This window comes from Carassius carassius, chromosome 13 (assembly GCF_963082965.1).
Source record: "Carassius carassius chromosome 13, fCarCar2.1, whole genome shotgun sequence".
In the NCBI taxonomy this organism is placed as follows: Eukaryota; Metazoa; Chordata; class Actinopteri; order Cypriniformes; family Cyprinidae; genus Carassius; species Carassius carassius.
This window is the reverse complement of record NC_081767.1, coordinates 3,553,853-3,572,688: the sequence shown is the minus strand read 5'-3', so window position 1 is coordinate 3,572,688 and position 18,836 is coordinate 3,553,853. Positions and strand designations below refer to the sequence as shown.

At 37.5% G+C, this 18,836-nt stretch overlaps 1 protein-coding gene across 1 annotated transcript in view; it reads right to left on the bottom strand.

The window, feature by feature from the left end:
- LOC132155842 (delta and Notch-like epidermal growth factor-related receptor) overlaps positions 1–18,836 on the bottom strand; it is a 35,906-nt gene that overhangs the window by 3,180 nt on the left and 13,890 nt on the right. The window contains exons 2-10 of the mRNA XM_059564573.1: positions 11,694–12,032; positions 11,049–11,143; positions 9,852–10,015; positions 7,779–7,927; positions 7,418–7,571; positions 4,672–4,785; positions 1,953–2,183; positions 438–560; positions 250–363 (exon numbers count right to left, since the gene is read on the bottom strand). Of these exons, the coding sequence (XP_059420556.1) occupies positions 250–363; positions 438–560; positions 1,953–2,183; positions 4,672–4,785; positions 7,418–7,571; positions 7,779–7,927; positions 9,852–10,015; positions 11,049–11,143; positions 11,694–12,032 (1,483 nt within the window). The remainder of the gene's footprint in view (positions 1–249; positions 364–437; positions 561–1,952; positions 2,184–4,671; positions 4,786–7,417; positions 7,572–7,778; positions 7,928–9,851; positions 10,016–11,048; positions 11,144–11,693; positions 12,033–18,836) is intronic.

Sequence of the window (18,836 nt, the reverse complement as noted above, 5' to 3'; positions counted from 1 at the left end):
AATGATGCTAAATATTTAACCAATTATTATAAAATAAATATTTACGAAATGATATTTTAAAAAATATGCATTTTTTACAATATGAACTTTATAAATGAAAATATATAGCTGCCTTTTAAAATCCTCATCCCTTGCACAAGTATAATCATATTTAGAGGTCTGTGGCTTATTATAAATTGAAAATCCCAATATTTGCAGTAGTAGTGACCCAGATATATCACACAAACTTAAACAAACACTAATATTCACCCATATATCCCGGTGGACACACACAGGATGTGTTTCTCCCTCCACTCTCACAGTGTCCTCCATTCTGGCACCTGAGCTTCAGACAGGGGTCCTTATATATCTCACAGTGCTTACCTGAAATAACCCACATCACATTAATCATGTCGTTTTTTTACTGACATGTTTAGCTCCAAGTGCATTAAACACACCTGTGAACTGTGGGGCGCAGATGCACTCATAGGCATTGATCAGGTCTCTGCATGTGGCGTAATTCTGACAGGGAGCAGACAAGCATTCATTATACTCCTCCTCACAGTACAGACCATGATAACCTAAGAGAATAGATAAAAAAATAACATTATTGTCTATAGAAATCAACAGCATGTCACAGATGTGCTTGATAGCGCTTAAGCTGTATTGCTAGGGAGCCACTAGAGAGCAGTGTTTAGTTTAGTTTTATAGGATTAGGTGCACAGGGGCAAACTGATATCACAAATGACTATTAAGTAATGTTTAAAAAAAAAAAATCCTGTATTGTGTGTGTGTGTGTGTGTATATATATATTTTAATCCATAGATATCATCTTGTGCATATTATATTGTAAAATGTATGCATGACAATATTTGACGAAGTGAAGTAACAGCATATAATAACGTGAGGTGCAAAATATCTGCATTAAGCACTTCTTGGGTGTTCCAAACACAAACACACACACAATGCACACTACATTATTTTACATAGTACTTAGTTTTGAGTGGCTATACAGCTGTTAGGGCGTTAAGTGTTGATGCTAGATGATTATTTACTGTTTTAACTAAAAATAACCCACCAACAAATATCTACAATTTTCTCTATAAATGGTTTCCCTTCTTCAGTATAAGAATATGAGTTTTTTTTTCCTTTAGCATGTAAAAAACTTTGGAGTAAAGGATCTGTTTAAGTCGCTAACCCCAAGTTAGAGTAATAATAATAGTGATGCTAAAGGTCAACGTAAAAACACTGAACACAAAGTATTTCAAAGTATACCGCATTTCTCACATACACATTTCTCTCCAGAAGTTATGATTACTGATTAAATTGTTTTGGGTTGTTCAAACTTTTTATGCATTTTGGCAGGTCACGGTCACTCACACAAAAACTGCATTTTGGGGGCCTGAAAAAGCTAACTTTTGAAAATGTGTTTGTGAGAAATGCAAGTTGTGCAAAAAGTGCAAGTTTTTTAAAACAATACAATTATCGTCTGGTGTAATCTACAAAAGTGCAATTTTATGAAAACGCTGAGGTCATGCGCATGCTGGTTAGGGTTAGTGCAGTCCATGCATACTATTATGATACTGAAATTTACGTGAACCCAGGCCAAGAATGGTGCCCTTAAATCATTTGATAATTTGTTTTGATGAGGACCATTTTGTGTTCACTGAGTGTGTAAATCTCACAGGAACGGGCATTTGTCATCAAAAGTGTCCTCTTCATAGTGCAATCCCACTGAGCATTACTTGCCATCCCCCCGGAGAATGTTTAGGTCCCATAGGACACCTCTTGTCAGAGCAGGGTGATATCAGTGGATAGACTGATCTGGCTGCACAGCTGGTGCAGTCACACTTCACAGACAATTATGCCTGAGCATGCAATACACAGGAGGCAGTTTCCATGGCAACCAGACGGTCTTGGAAGGAATGTAAGGGAGAGGCACAGCTATGATCAGTAACCAACGAGATCCTCACCTGGCACACACAGACACCTGTAACTAGTGGCGACGCTGCGGCAGATGCCGTGAGCACATGGGTTGAGGGCACAGAAGTCCACTGGGTGGGCGCAGGTAGGTCCGGTGAAACCTGCAGGACAGGTGCAGCTGAAGCCCAAACCGGCACCCTGTGGGGAGCAGCTGGCATTATTGTGGCAGGGCCCAGAAGCACAAGGATCAATCTTCTTCTCACACACGGCACCCTGATACCCTAACAGAGAGAAAGAGCAAGAGATTAAGATGTGCAGTAATGCATAAAGAAACCAGTTTGAGTCTCATGCAGTTTATTTATATTTGATTCTGAATCATGTACAGTAGCCTTAAATCTTAATAACCACTACAGAAAATTGATGAGAAAAACTTGTGAACATGGATGAGATCTTATATATATATATTCCATGTTTAATCCAATTTGTGTGAAAATGGAAAAAACAGCTTTTAGGGATTTTTCCAACTTGGGGGCTGCTAGGGGGTCAACAGACAAAAAAAAAAAAAAAAAATAATAAGATTAAACTAAATAAAAAATGGATGAGAAAAACTTGTGAACATGGATGAGATCTTATTTGGCAGATGCTGCTAACATTTAAAGTCACAATGAAATGGAAGTATAGTGACAGATCTGTTCTTACACATTGTGACATACATTTGAGCGTAAAGGATTATTGAAGAATAATAAAATGTAAGAGCGGCTGTTGACTGGATGTTGTGATCTGGGTGTGGCACTCTGAGATGAATGTGTCAAACATTTTGGACACAATGCCAGAACTATTGGCTAACACAGCTTTATATACAGATGAGTGACAAATGAAAGGAAAGACCTTCAGGAATGGGCACCATTACTGCCAGAGCAGATTCAGTGCAACTTGGCAATCTGTAAATCTCTTGAAACTCTATTGGATGGATGGAGCACCATTGTATTCCCATATTATGCATTTCAATGAAGATGAAGGAGAATGTTGAAAATCTCCTAGGTGTTTGACTGGGTTAAGATCCGCTGGATTTTCCTTAAAATGTTTCAGTTGTTTGTTAATAAAGTCATTAAAAAGAGGGGCCGTATGTCAAGACAACCAGAATTCTGCATACAAGCGTGTGCAGGCACACTTGCACAGTCTATGTTTGTTTTTGTGCACTTGTAGTCTCCTCTAACATGCACGCACCAGCAGATTACAAGCTTGGTGGCTATGATGCCCCCAATAAATGCCAATCACACACAGAGAAATAGAGCTCAGTGCGCAGATCCGCCCACAGTTTTCCTTACGGAAGGGCTTTCATGCATTATCTTAATGAAACTCTCGCAGCCTGACAGAGCTGACATGAATGTGCTTCACTGCCTATATTAGAGGAATAGGTCACCCCAAAATAAAAATGCTTTCATCATTTATTTATCCTCCCGTTGTTACAAACCTGTATGCTCTTATTTATTTTTTTCAAAAACTATACCATTGTGATCACAATTGTAAAGCTCCAGCAAAAAACGCATCTTAACAGCCGTCCATTTAATTTGGATGACCAAACCTCACAGACATCAGACATCACACAACTGGTACCATATTCACCTGAGAGCTTGATCGAAGCTTGCTGATTCATAAATGCAAATATTTTGTTCCACTGAAAGAATACATTTATATTTATGCATCTAGCAGATGTTTTTGTCCAAAGCGACTTACAGTAGAGGAAAATAACCAATTTTGCATCATTCACAGTATACAATGCCATGTATATTAGAAAGCTAGAGCTATAGAAGGTAGCAGAGGAGACATGCAGAGAAGAGCATTCATTGGTTTAGGGTTGTAGAGTAGTTAAATGCTGGTGGTAAAGGAATGTCTTCATCTGCATCTTGAAAACTGTGATGCTTCAGCAGTTGGAGTGAAGGCCGGTAGCTCATTTCAACAGAGAGGAGAAGAAAGAGGGAAGGCTCTGGAAGGTGACTTTGTAAAAGTAAAAAAAATAAAATAAATAAAAGCAGACAGATTTAAAAAGAATTTTCATTTTTGAGTGAACTATGTCTTTCCTGTCTTGAATGGTAATGAAGGTTAGATTCCAGTCAGATGCCTTTCATTGCAGTTTTTCGGTCATTTCTATTACCTTTTATAGTTCGAATGGCTGGTTTAGCCCTGAGATGCCGAAATAGCTATTAACTGTCTCATGTGGTTGTTGTACCCTGAGCTGTACCACCCTAGTTAAAAATGTACTAATTGTGCCACTTTCATTACTGTTTCAGCATTCATGGTGTTGTAAATGGTGGCTTAGGGTGCTCGTTCATACCACAAGATTTATTTATTTTAGCCTAAGAGTGCATTTCTGCCACCAAAGTTCAAGGGACTCCTATCAAATTTCCTTTCTTGTCTGATTGTAGTGCTTCTTCAGACAGCAGAAGTGGTTGTGTCCCTGTTCTATCTGCTGACTGAGATGTGCCCTGGTTAGAGAGAGAGCTAGTGCTGAAAGTACAGCGCTCCTGAGAGAGAGGGCAGCGCTGGGCCGTGCCTCACGATTAATTGGAAGAAAGAAAGAGAGTTTAAAAAAGCAACTCTCGACACACTTAGAGAGAGCTAGAGGAGGAGGAACAGAAATAGAGCTTGAATCAGGACAATTCAAGCTTAACACACGAATACACTTCCAAGCATACACATAGAGACAAGCCTAAAACAGATTTGATTGTGTCAGACATGATTTCATGAGAGGAAGCTAATAATAAGTACCTTCAGCACAATAGCAATGAGGTCCTTCAAGGCTGCTGGAGCAAGTGGCTCCATTCCTGCAGGGTCCAGAAACACAGTGATCTACCAATGACTGACAACGGTCTCCCTCAAAACCTAAAACACACACACAGATTCTATGACACATCAGAATTTACAAAAACATTATATTTTAATACATCATACACACTAGAGATTGACCAATAATTGGTTTAAGTGACCGATAATAGCTTTTCCTTAATGGTAATCAATATCGGTCAATATCGAATATATCAGCACACATTTGATTTTGATGTGATCTTTGTTTTTCCATTGGGCTAAAGATATTTTTATCCTTAAAGCTAAACTTCACAAAAATACGTAACACATCTTAATTTAAAAACACATTAAATTTTAATGCATCACACAAACTAGGGATCAACCGATAATCTGTTTTAGCGACCGATAATAGCTTTTTCTTAATATATTGTATATTGGTGTATTGGTTTGGTAATATCAGATCCATTAAAATATAAATAAATGTGTTTAAAAAAAGGGTGACTGACAGTAGTTGATAAGACGTGCTTGTCATTTGCTACAGTAAAGTAAAACATTGAATGAATATCAGTTCTACATATCAGTTATCAGACATATTAACAGTCAAATAACTGGCATTGGTATCAGTCAAATTTCAAATATCAATATCAGTCAATGTCTAATACACACATACACATTTGATATCAATGGGAACTTTGTTTTTATATTGAGCTAAATATATTTTATCCCTAAAAACTAAACCTTAAAAAAAAAACATAACACATCTTAATTTAGAAACACATTCAATTTTAATGCATCATATAAACTAGAGATTGACCGATAATCGGTTAAATAACTGATAATTACATTTCCTTAATCCTGTATCGGTTTTATAACATAGAATCCACCAACAATGCATAACAATGCATAATTTCAGGGAACTAGTTGTGTTTGCATGATGTTTATAATAAAACATAAAAAAACATGAATTTTGCATATCAGTTTTCAGACAAATAAACACAAACTATCATCATTTTCATTGGTTATAAAAACATCTATATCGGTCAATCTCTGATACACGAGTAAACTTTTTTTTCTTTTTTTTGGAACTCTCCTATGAGTTCTGTTATATATATCTAACTAAAAACCCTCTAAAAACATTTTGCATGAAGACATGATTAAGTATGTTTATTAAGCTGTTTTCCTTGTTGGTGATTTCAGGTTTTACTATCCTTGTGGGAACTAATAATGTTGATATAACCTGAGTCAGTTATAACCCTTCAGTTATAAACCAACAAGAATTAGTCAGGCAATGCAGGTGGCTGCTTTTCTTACAACACCACTTATTAACATAATTTATGCCCTCCTGTGTCCTATGACAGAATGGTAAACAGTGTTTGTTTGTGTGCTTCCACTAGACCCTAACAGATATGCCTTACCATCAGCATGTTCATGTTCATGATCAAAGGCACAAATCCCAGACCTTCAATGTCTCTTGGTCAACCTTTATTTTGTTATTCATTTTCTTTCCCTGGCCTATCTTTTCATTTAAAGCATCATCAGAGCATTAAAGCTATGTGCTCTGCCCAAGGTTAACCTCCATTATTCACAAATACAGACACAAGACAGTACAAACATATCTAATAAGGTCATTGCTTCTTTGTAGGTTCCTGTTATTCAAATACTTTCATGTTAATATTACATGAAAAAAAGCACATTGTGGGTGGTTTTCAATGTCTTTAATATAAATGTTTGATGTTTATGTAGAACTATCTAGGAAAAGGGAATTTTACAGCAACACTAATAACACAACATGCTTTTCTTTTGATCTTTCTTCCATCAAAAACGAGTAATTACATTTGTGCAAAGCTGTCAGACTCCCTTTTCATTTATTTATTTATTCATTTGTTCTCCATCTGAAAACATGAAACTTCTTCAATTTAGTTTGCCTGTTGTTAATATTTTTTTGTTGCAGCTGTCATGCCATGCCATGTTTTTATTGTTGTTATATGAAGATGAAATTAATAAAAAAGAAGTAAAACATTAAACAAATATAGGTCCTGAATATCACTTGAAGGACATAGCAAACACACAAATAATTGGCATCAATACTGGTCATAAAAAAAATCTGATTATCACGATTTACGAAACTATTAAGCATCACAACTCTTTTCATCATAGACAATAATAATAAATGTTTCTTGAGCATTATATCAGCATATTATTTAAAATGTAATAATATTTCACAATATTACTGTTTTTATTGTATTTTTATTATTATTATTAAAATAAACACAGCCCTTGGGAGTATAATAGACAGTAAGGCTATATAATATTTATAAATCTTACTTTAAAAACTTTTAAAAATCTTAATTTTCATATATATTGTAATTTTAACTTACGTAACCAACACAGCGAACTATTAAAAATGTATAAAGCATAAAATAAAAAATAGGCAGTGAAAGCTTAACGTTTTAATTAAAAAATACATTTAAATAGGTTTGGACACCCCCCCCCCCCCTACCCCCTACCATACAATCTATATAGCTGATGAATAAGTGTATTCATATGTAACATTCCAGTCAAAACAAACATTTATTAGTTATCATGCATTGCACACTAAACAGGGCAACATCTATTAAATAATGCAACTATGATAAAAATCCTTTTAACTCTATCGTGGTAATTCACACAGTTTCCTGAGAAACCCTCAGACACACATAAGCTCACGCACCTGGTTGGCAGGTACAGGTGTAGTTTTGTCCTTCATCTCTCTGTCTGAGGTCAGCACAGGTGCCGTTGTTCTCGCAGGGCTTCAGGTGACATGCGTCAAACTCCTCACAGAAGATCCCAGAATACCCATCATCACACTGGCAGTAAAATGTGTCCTGTGATTCACATTTAAACACACATCATCAAATGTTCACAGAAACTCTGGACAGAAAGCATGCACACTAATCAAAGGTAACTATTATATCAACACTTTGGAATGAAAAACAGCAGCACACATTTATTGGTGTAAAATTGGCCTTTCAGTGCTCTAAAAAGGTTAAACATGAAAGCACATAATGCTTATTATGATCTGAGGTCATTACCTCAGAGGAGTGGGTGATGCATTTTCCTTTCCCAGAGCATTGTGGGTCACTGTATCCACTGCCGGGCTCCATACAGTTATTGGTTTTTACATTGAGATGCAGCCTCAAGGTGACCTCTGGACCAGAGGGTGCACCAACGTGAAGTACACCTACATGGAGAGAGATAAACAAAAAGTCCATAGTTGTAATAGAGAGTAATGCAATATATATTTATTTATTTCCAAAGAAAGTTTGAGTTTAATCACAAGGGTGGTTCCCAGGGTGTTGTTATGCAGGTTTGTTTTTAGCTTATTTTATGCTTGGCTGTTATGTTTTACGAAAAGAAAACACAAAGTTATTCAAAGATAACAAATGCACAATGAACAGTTACTATTAAAAATGTAAAAGATAAATGATGAATAAATGATGAATTTATTATGAATATTTATTATACTTTACGGAAGTTCTAAGTGGCCATGCATTATTTATTTTTGTCCTTCATGTTTTCTCATTATAACGACTTAATTTTCTCTTTCTCAACATTACAAAAGTTGTTTTCTCGTTATAATGACTTAGTTTTCTCGTTATCTCGACAGGACGAAAGTTGTTCTCTAAAAAGTTACAAAACTGCCAACAGAATATATACTGAATATAACTGATGAGGTGTCAAGATAATGAGAGAATTAAGTCTTTATAACGCGAAAACAAGATACTGCATGGCCGCTTAGAACTTCCATACTTTAATAAATGTGAGACCTTATTTTTTATATTTATATACGATTTATATTTAGATATTATATTTTAAATATATTAGAATATTTTATTATATAATAAAAGCTTTTTAATCATTTGTTACACACCACAATTTTATCATTATCAGCCACATTGTACACACATCAAATCCACACTTAACAACCTGTTTTGCCTTTCTTAACCCAGACACATAAATCTAGAAATACGGATTCACATTTATTATACAAGGCAAATCCATGTCAATAAATCTGCCAGTGTATTGGTAAAATGAATAGTTGGATGGGCCAGGACTTTCTTCAGTTTTGCCAAGACTTGAAGAAACTTGTTCATGCCTTCATCACCTGCAGGGTGGACTATTGTAATGGGCTCCTCACCGGCCTTCCCAAAAAGACCATTAGACAGCTGCAGCTCATCCAGAACGCTGCTGCCAGGATTCTGACTAGAACCAGAAAATCTGAGCATATCACACCAGTCCTCAGGTCCTTACACTGGCTTCCAGTTACATTTAGAATTGATTTTAAAGTACTTTTACTCGTCTATTAATCACTCAATGACCTAGGACCGAAATATATTGCAGATATGCTCACTGACTACAAAACCTAACAGAGCACTCAGATCACTAGGATCGAGTCAGTTAGAAATACCAAGAGCTCACACAAAACAAGGGGAGTCCTCCTTTAGTTACTATGCCGCCCGCAGCTGGAATCAGCTTCCAGAAGAGATCAGATGTGCTAATACACTAGTCTTTAAATTCATTTCATTCAAATCTAGACTCAAAACCCATCTGTTTAGCTGTGCATTTATTGAATGAGCACTGTGCGATGTCCGAACCGATTGCACTGTATTTTACGAATTCACTGTATTTTATGTAAAATCATTTTTTTAACCGTTTCAAATTAATTTTAAATAAGTCCATTTTGAAATCATTTCTAAAGTTTTAAAATTGCTTGTTTTTATTTTTGTATTATTTTTCTTCGTGACTATTTTAGTTTCTTTTATGTAAAGCACTTTGAATGTGCTATATAAATAAACTTGCCTTGCCTTAGACACGCACACACATTCATTCTCTCTCTCTCTCTCTCTCTCTCTCTCTCTCTCTCAAACACACACACACACACACACACACAGCAATGCCTCAAGGGCAAACATTGTTTGGCTCACAGAATCAGACAGGGTCAAATAAAAGACTCATCATTGTGTCTGGAAAAATTCTTAATTGCAAACGAGTTGGAAACAGACATTATATGCACAAGGATGTTTCAAAGGCAAAGTCCAAATTTCAAACAAATAATTTCATATATAGAATATATTACTCCATGTTGCAGGCACATACACACTTACTGATGAAGTAGTTGTGTCCGAATTGCAGGGACTGGTCAGGGAGCACCAGGCCATCTGAACTCTGATGGAACCACATGATTGTACCATCTGCAACAGAGCACTGCTCATAACCAGCCTGACCTACACGCCACAGCACAGCAGAGCCACTCACATTACCCACCAACCTACAGAGAGAGAGAGAGAGGGAGAGAGAGAGAGAGAGAGAGAGAGAGAGAGAGAGAGAGAGAGTGAGGGAGGGAGGGAGAGAGAGAGAGAGAGAGAGAGAGAGAGAGTGAGGGAGGGAGGGAGAGAGAGAGAGAGACAGAGAGAGAGAGAGAGAGAGAGAGAGAGAGAGAGAGGGAGAGAGAGAGAGAGAGAGAGAGAGAGAGAGAGAGAGAGTGAGGGAGGGAGGGAGAGAGAGAGAGAGAGAGAGAGAGAGAGTGAGGGAGGGAGGGAGAGAGAGAGAGAGACAGAGAGAGAGAGAGAGAGAGAGAGAGAGACAGAGAGAGAGAGAGAGAGAGAGAGAGAGAGAGAGAGAGAGAGAGACAGAGAGAGAGAGAGAGAGAGACAGAGAGAGAGAGAGAGAGAGAGACAGAGAGAGAGAGAGAGAGAGAGACAGAGAGAGAGAGAGAGAGAGAGAGAGAGAGAGAGATTAATGCTGTAAATGCTCATCAGAATCAGTCACATGTCAGTATGTAAATGAACTGAAGACAGGGAAATGATGTAGCAAACTATGCAAAGGGAGCATAATGGTTAGGAACAAGATACCTTTTGACTTATTCTTAAATCTGAGAGCTTCATGCATTTTGCACTTTTATTTATTATATTATTTTTTAACATAGTAACATTAATATTAATACATTAATTAATAATTGATAGCATTAAATATTTATTATCATACAGAAGTCATAATAAATGTATAATATTCAATAATTTACTATATTAAAGCTCTTTTTAATAATTATGATCTAAAATCTTTATTTATCTGTTATGTAATCATAATAGTTATGTAATTATGTACCCCAAAAGTGTGGCTATGGTTTAAATGTATATTTGAATTATATATTCAATCAAACATATAAAATATATAATTGATGAATTATATTTCCACCCGTATTTTGATCATTTTGAGATATTATTTTTATTTTTAAATATTATTATTATTATTATTATTAATATATTTTTCCAAGATAAATAATACACGAGGAAGTTTCTTACTTCACAGCTGTTTCCTCGGCGACCTCCATGGAAACAGTCATCATTCCGGCAGACTCACCTCCTGCAGTACTCACACATTCGGCTTCATCAGTGACCTACAACACACACACACACACACACACACACACACACACACACACACACACACACACACAAATGTGTCTCAAGTCGCTGGGATATATTGGTAGCAATAGCCTAAAATACATTGTATGGGTCAAAATTATTAGATTTTTATTTTATGCCCAAAATTGTTAGGACATTAACTAAAGATCATGATCCATTAAGATATTTTGTGAATTTAAAATATATCAAAATGTAATTTTTGATAAGTAATATGCATTGCTAAGAACTTCATTTGAACAACTTTAACTTTTTTGTCAACTTTTCTTAAAGTTAAAGAATCTGCATTGTCAGATTCCCGTTATTCAAATAGTTGTATATCAGCCAAATACTGTCCTATCTAAACAAACCTTACATCAATGGAAAGCGTATTTATTCAGCTGTCAGATGACTGGTTTTGTGGTCCAGGGTCACAAATAAGGTTCTCAGAAGAGCAATCCTGCATTCCAGACCAGATCCAGTCATCATGACACATCACGCTTACACAAACGCACAGTTGATGTATGCAAACGCACACCTGCTCACCTGCTGATCCTCCCATAGTATCTTCACCACTTTTTGACCCAGTTTGGGTTGCCATGACTCCAGGGAGGGTGGAGCTTGAGTGGTGGTGGGGATTGTGGTTGGATGGAACACTTGAGTGGTGGTCGCAGGTGTGGCGGGTGTGGCAGGCGTGGCATGTTCTGGTACAAGGCTCTCGGCGAGGTCCCAGGTGGACTCGGATAGGTCAAAAGTCAAAGTAGGCAGGTCACACCGGACCCCGCTGTAACCCTCACTGCACTCACACACAAACCCATCCCCTTCACTGTCCTGGCTACAGTTGCCATGGAGACAGGGGCTGCTGGCGCATGGATCTGCAAAAAACTGTAGCCAACACGAATGAGAGATGAAAACTGCATCATATTATCAAACATTTTAAACTGCTCTAGTCACACAAAACAGCAGCGAATGATCCAGCTTTCATTTCAGGCAAACATGTATCGACTAACAATCACTTGGCCTGAAGAATGAGAACTGAGAGCAATTAATATACTTAGATCACAGACGAGCACTGTTATAAATATGAACAATAGCAATAGAGCCATCCCGCTCTGCCCGCAGGAACACCTGCACCAAAATCTACAGCACTAATTCCTTTAGCTTACAATATTGTAGTGATATTGATCCAATTATTCTAATTATGCTCAGTTTCCTTTGGCAGGGACATGCCTTCTTCCCAAGAGATGAAGTAGGACTTATATGTGCCATATTTGTGCATATGTTCATCTGTAAACTATTTATACTCCATATTATGTGTGTTGGCATTACATAAGTAATCTAACATAAGATGCTTCTAATGCATAATAGATGATATCAAGGAATAAACAACATACGGTTTGCTTCAAGCAAAATAGCTTCTCCTTATATAATAACAGATACATGTACTGTATAGTAATTATTTTAAATTACACATTAAATTGTTACATCACAGATTATTTAGCTGTAAAATCTACAAACCAAGGTTCATTGGAAAAACGTATCTATGGCAAAATTATATTATGTTGATACTTGCATGTTTTGTGTCACTTTAAAAGTGAATTGTCCAGTTAGTGGGTCTAAAAGGTAAATGCTCTATCACATTTGCCGTTGGACCACTTAAATTAAACCAGACCCCCAACCTAACCGATAGTGTTAACAAAGGCAAACATGACATTTGCTGACACAATCATGTCATTTTAGCTTACTTTTAGCTTAACTTTTATCATGAATTGTGTTTCACAAGACTTCAAATCATAAATCTAATGCTGTATCATGCAATCAGAAATGCCATACATATAGAGTAAACATTCATGTTCTTTTACTGCCACTAGTGTTCATTTCAGCTGGAAATTGCAGTGAATTGCATGTATACGTAGGTATGTTTTTATAGTTTTGCAGAGCTATAGGTAGAGGCACATTTTTACATGATTCTGGTTTGAAAATCCATCAACTGTAAACAATTAAACCCTTTTAGACTGCAGAACGCATGTGATGTTATGTCCTTCTTCACATCTGTCCCTCGAGCTGCCTTATTAAGCTAATCAGTTTACTGGCAAGTTTATCTGAAGTGCACAAGAGTTATTCGGCTGCACATGTTGAGCGTTCCATGTTAGAGACTCTCCTTGATCTCACCAGCCAAAATTACCCCATCACAAAACAAGCCCCCCCTTAGATACTGTTGCTATGTCCAGCAAGCCATGACACTATCAGGCCACACATCATGATCTCATGCAGCGAAAAATTTACTGCATCCATCCATCGTTCAAAAAAAAGTACTCAACACGGTTCCAGAGGGTTAATAAGTCCATATTTAAAAATCCATTGAGTAGTGACATGGACGTGCAGAGGAGCAAGCAAACAAAAATAGCTCATCTATTAGAAGTATAAATCTAGGATTTGTAAAAAAAAACATGTTGGAGGATTCCGATACAAGCCAAGAGAAGACTAGTTTTCCTTTGCAAAACAAAGGAAACTTTGCTTCCATTGCTCCTGTAATGTCAATGTCAATGTCAATGTCACCTTTATTTATATAGCGCTTTAAACAAAATACATTGCATCAAAGCAACTGAACAACATTCATTAGGAAAACAGTGTCAATAATGCAAAAATGAGAGTTAAAGGCAGTTCATCATTGGATTCAGTTATGTCATCTCTGTTCAGTTAAATAGTGTCTGTGCATTTATTTGCAATCAAGTCAACGATATCGCTGTAGATGAAGTGTCCCCAACTAAGCAAGCCAGAGGCGACAGCGGCAAGGAACCGAAACTCCATCGGTGACAGAATGGAGAAAAAAACCTTGGGAGAAACCAGGCTCAGTTGGGGGGCCAGTTCTCCTCTGACCAGACGAAACCAGTAGTTCAATTCCAGGCTGCAGCAAAGTCAGATTGTGCAGAAGAATCATCTGTTTCCTGTGGTCTTGTCCTGGTGCTCCTCTGAGACAAGGTCTTTACAGGGGATCTGTATCTGGGGCTCTAGTTGTCCTGGTCTCCGCTGTCTTTCAGGGATGTAGAGGTCCTTTCTAGGTGCTGATCCACCATCTGGTCTGGATACGTACTGGATCCGGGTGACTGCAGTGACCCTCTGATCTGGACACAGACTGGATCTGGTGGCCACGGTGACCTCGGAACAAGAGAGAAACAGACAAATATTAGCGTAGATGCCATTCTTCTAATGATGTAGCAAGTACATAGGTTGTTATGGGAAGTGTTTCCGGTTCCGGTTTACCTAATTAATGCAGCCTAAAAATCCTTTAACGGATTTGTATAATAAAAGCATATTAGTATGTTATGTGTATGCCAGGTTAAAGAGATGGGTCTTTAATCTAGATTTAAACTGCAAGAGTGTGTCTGCCTCCCGAACAATGTTAGGTAGGTTATTCCAGAGTTTGGGCGCCAAATAGGAAAAGGATCTGCCGCCTGCAGTTGATTTTGATATTCTAGGTATTATCAAATTGCCTGAGTTTTGAGAACGTAGCGGACGTAGAGGATTATAATGTAAAAGGAGCTCATTCAAATACTTAGGTGCTAAACCATTCAGGGCTTTATAAGTAATAAGCAATATTTTAAAATCTATGCGATGCTTGATAGGGAGCCAGTGCAGTGTTGACAGGACCGGGCTAATATGGTCATACTTCCTGGTTCTAGTAAGAACTCTTGCTGCTGCATTTTGGACTAGCTGTAGTTTGTTTACTAAGCGTGCACAACAACCACCCAATAAAGCATTACAATAATCTAACCTTGAGGTCATAAATGCATGGATTAACATTTCTGCATTTGACATTGAGAGCATAGGCCGTAATTTAGATATATTTTTGAGATGGAAAAATGCAGTTTTACAAATGCTAGAAACGTGGCTTTCTAAGGAAAGATTGCGATCAAGTAGCACACCTAGGTTCCTAACTGATGATGAAGAATTGACAGAGCAACCATCAAGTCTTAGACAGTGTTCCAGGTTATTACAAGCAGAGTTTTTAGGTCCTATAATTAACACCTCTGTTTTTTCAGAATTTAGCAGTAAGAAATTACTCGTCATCCAGTTTTTTATATCGACTATGCAATCCATTAGTTTTTCAAATTGGTGTGTTTCACCGGGCTGCGAAGAAATATAGAGCTGAGTATCATCAGCATAACAGTGAAAGCTAACACCATGTTTCCTGATGATATCTCCCAAGGGTAACATATAAAGCGTTGAAGAGTAGCGGCCCTAGTACTGAGCCTTGAGGTACTCCATACTGCACTTGTGATCGATAGGATACATCTTCATTCACTGCTACGAACTGATGGCGGTCATATAAGTACGATTTAAACCATGCTAATGCACTTCCACTGATGCCAACAAAGTATTCAAGTCTATGCAAAAGAATGTTGTGGTCAATTGTGTCAAACGCAGCACTAAGATCCAATAAAACTAATAGAGAGATACACCCACGATCAGATGATAAGAGCAGATCATTTGTAACTCTAAGAAGAGCAGTCTCAGTACTATGATACGGTCTAAATCCTGACTGGAAATCCTCACATATACCATTTTTCTCTAAGAAGGAATATAATTGTGTGGATACCACCTTTTCTAGTATCTTGGACAGAAAAGGGAGATTTGAGATTGGTCTATAATTAACTAGTTCTTTGGGGTCAAGTTGTGGTTTTTTGATGAGAGGCTTAATAACAGCCAGTTTGAAGGTTTTGGGGACATGTCCTAATGACAATGAGGAATTAATAATAGTCAGAAGAGGATCTATGACCTCTGGAAGCACCTCTTTCAGGAGCTTAGATGGTATAGGGTCTAACATACATGTTGTTGGTTTAGATGATTTAACAAGTTTATACAATTCTTCCTCTCCTATAGTAGAGAATGAGTGGAACTGTTCCTCAGGGGATCTATAGTGCACTGTCTGATGTGATACTGTAGCTGACGGCTGAATGGTTGCAATTTTATCTCTAATAGTATTGATTTTAGAAGTAAAGTAGTTCATAAAGTCATTACTGCTGTGGTGTTGGGAAATGTCAACACTTGTTGAGGCTTTATTTTTCGTTAATTTAGCCACTGTATTGAATAAATACCTGGGGTTATGTTTGTTTTCTTCTAAAAGAGAAGAAAAGTAATCGGATCTAGCAGTTTTTAATGCTTTTCTGTAGGATATGTTACTTTCCCGCCAAGCAATACGAAATACCTCTAGTTTTGTTTTCCTCCAGCTGCGCTCTATTTTTCGGGCTGCTCTCTTTAGGGTGCGAGTATGCTCATTATACCATGGTGTCAAACTGTTTTCCTTAACCTTCCTTAAGCGTAAAGGAGCAACTTTATTTAAAGTGCTAGAAAAGAGAGAGTCCATAGTTTCTGTTACATCATCAAGTTGTTCTGAGGTTTTGGATATGCTAAGGAATTTGGATACATCAGGAAGATAACTTAAAAAGCAGTCTTTTGTGGTAGAAGTGATGGTTCTTCCATACTTGTAACAAGAAGTAGAATTTACAATTTTGGCTATATGAATTTTGCAAAGAACTAAATAATGATCTGAGATATCATCACTTGGCTGAATAATTTCAACACCATCAACATCAATTCCATGTGACAGTATTAAATCTAGAGTATGATTTCGACAATGAGTAGGTCCTGAAACGTGTTGTCTCACACCAATAGAGTTCAGAATGTCTATAAATGCTGATCCCAATGCATCGTTTTCATTATCAACATGGATATTAAAATCACCAACTATTAAAACTTTATCTGCAGCCAGAACTAACTTGGATGTAAAATCACCAAACTCTTTAATAAAGTCTGTATGGTGCCCTGGTGGCCTGTATACAGTAGCCAATACAAACATAACAGGGGATTTATCATTAACATTTGTTTCTTTGGATAATGTTATATGAAGTACCATTACTTCAAATGAGTTATACTTGAAGCCTGCCCTCTGAGAAATCCTGAAAACGTTGTTATAAATTGAAGCAAGACCTCCACCTTTGCCTTTTAGACGTGGCTCATGTTTATAACAGTAGTCTTGGGGGGTGGACTCATTTAAAATAATGTAATCATCAGGTTTTAGCCAGGTTTCTGTCAAACAGAGTACATCTATATTATGATCAGTGATCATATTATTTACAAAAAGTGTTTTCGTAGAAAGGGATCTGATATTCAATAAGCCAAGCTTTATCATTTGTTTATCCATATTGCTTCTGTTTTTTATTTGTTGAACCTCAATTAAATTGTTAATCTTAACTTGGTTTGGACGTTTTTTGTATTTTCTAGTTCGGGGAACAGACACAGTCTCTATAGTGTGATATCTAGGTGAAAAAGTCTCTATGTGCTGAGAATTAACTGACCTCTGTGACGGGAGGCAGCTAGCAGACGGTCGGTTTAGCCAGTCTGTCTGCTTCCTGACCTGGGCCCCAGTTAGTCAAGTATAAACACTAAGACTATTTGCCATATTTCTAGAGAGAAAAGTGGCGCCACCCCAGGAGGGATGAAGACCATCTCTTTTCAACAGGTCAGGTCTGCCCCAAAAGCTCGTCCAATTGTCTATGAAACCTATGTTATTCTGTGGGCACCACTTAGACATCCAGCCATTGAGTGATGACAATCTGCTATGCATCTCATCACCACGGTAAGCAGGGAGGGGACCAGAGCATATTACAGTGTCTGACATCGTGCTTGCAAGTTCACACACCTCTTTAATGTTATTTTTAGTGATCTCCGACTGGCGAAGTCGAACATCATTAGCGCCGGCATGAATAACAATCTTACTGTATTTACGTTTAGCATTAGCCAGCACTTTTAAATTTGCCAAGATGTCAGGCGCTCTGGCTCCCGGTAAACATTTGACTATGGTGGCTGGTGTCTCTATATTCACGTTCCGTACAATAGAATCACCAATAACTAGAGCACTTTCATCAGGTTTCTCAGTGGGTGAATCACTGAGTGGGGAGAACCTGTTTAATGTTTTGATCGGAACAGAAGAGCGGTGTTTTGACCCACGACTACGCTGCCTCACCGTCACCCAGTTGCCCTGCTGCTGGGGCTCTGTTTCCGGAACCGAACAATGTACAGGAATCCCTGAGCTAGACGCATCCAAAGCTGTATCTAGAGCCCTAACATTCTTACTGTCCTCAATTAAAGTTTGGATGCGTGTCTCTAATTCTGAAATCTTCTCTGTCAGCCTAACTATTTCCCTGCATTTATCACATGTGAATCCCTCATCAGCGACAGAGATAGATAAACTGTACATGTGGCAAGAGGTGCAAGAAACAATGATAGGAGAAGCCATTACTCACCGTGCTTGATGAAAATTCTTACTGCGGTTGTTTGATGAACTTGTGAAAAACTGGAGCGAGGGAGAGGAGAAAAGAAAACAGCGATAGGTTCGAATGAAAACGCTAATGACAAGCTAACGAGTGCTAACGCTTTGCAGGTGTACTGCACTCACGTAAATAAAATAAAAGTGAACGATCAAAGTTAATCTGATAAGATTGATCGATAATATCAGAAATATGGTGTGAATTAAGTTATATTTTACCACTTTAAAAAACAGAGAGTGATAGTAAGATAAAGATTCTAGAGAAAAAAATAAAATAAAAACAGCTACACGGAGCTACAATTTGCTACAGAAGGCCAACAGGAAGTAAACAAAACTTGATTCTCACGATACTATAATAT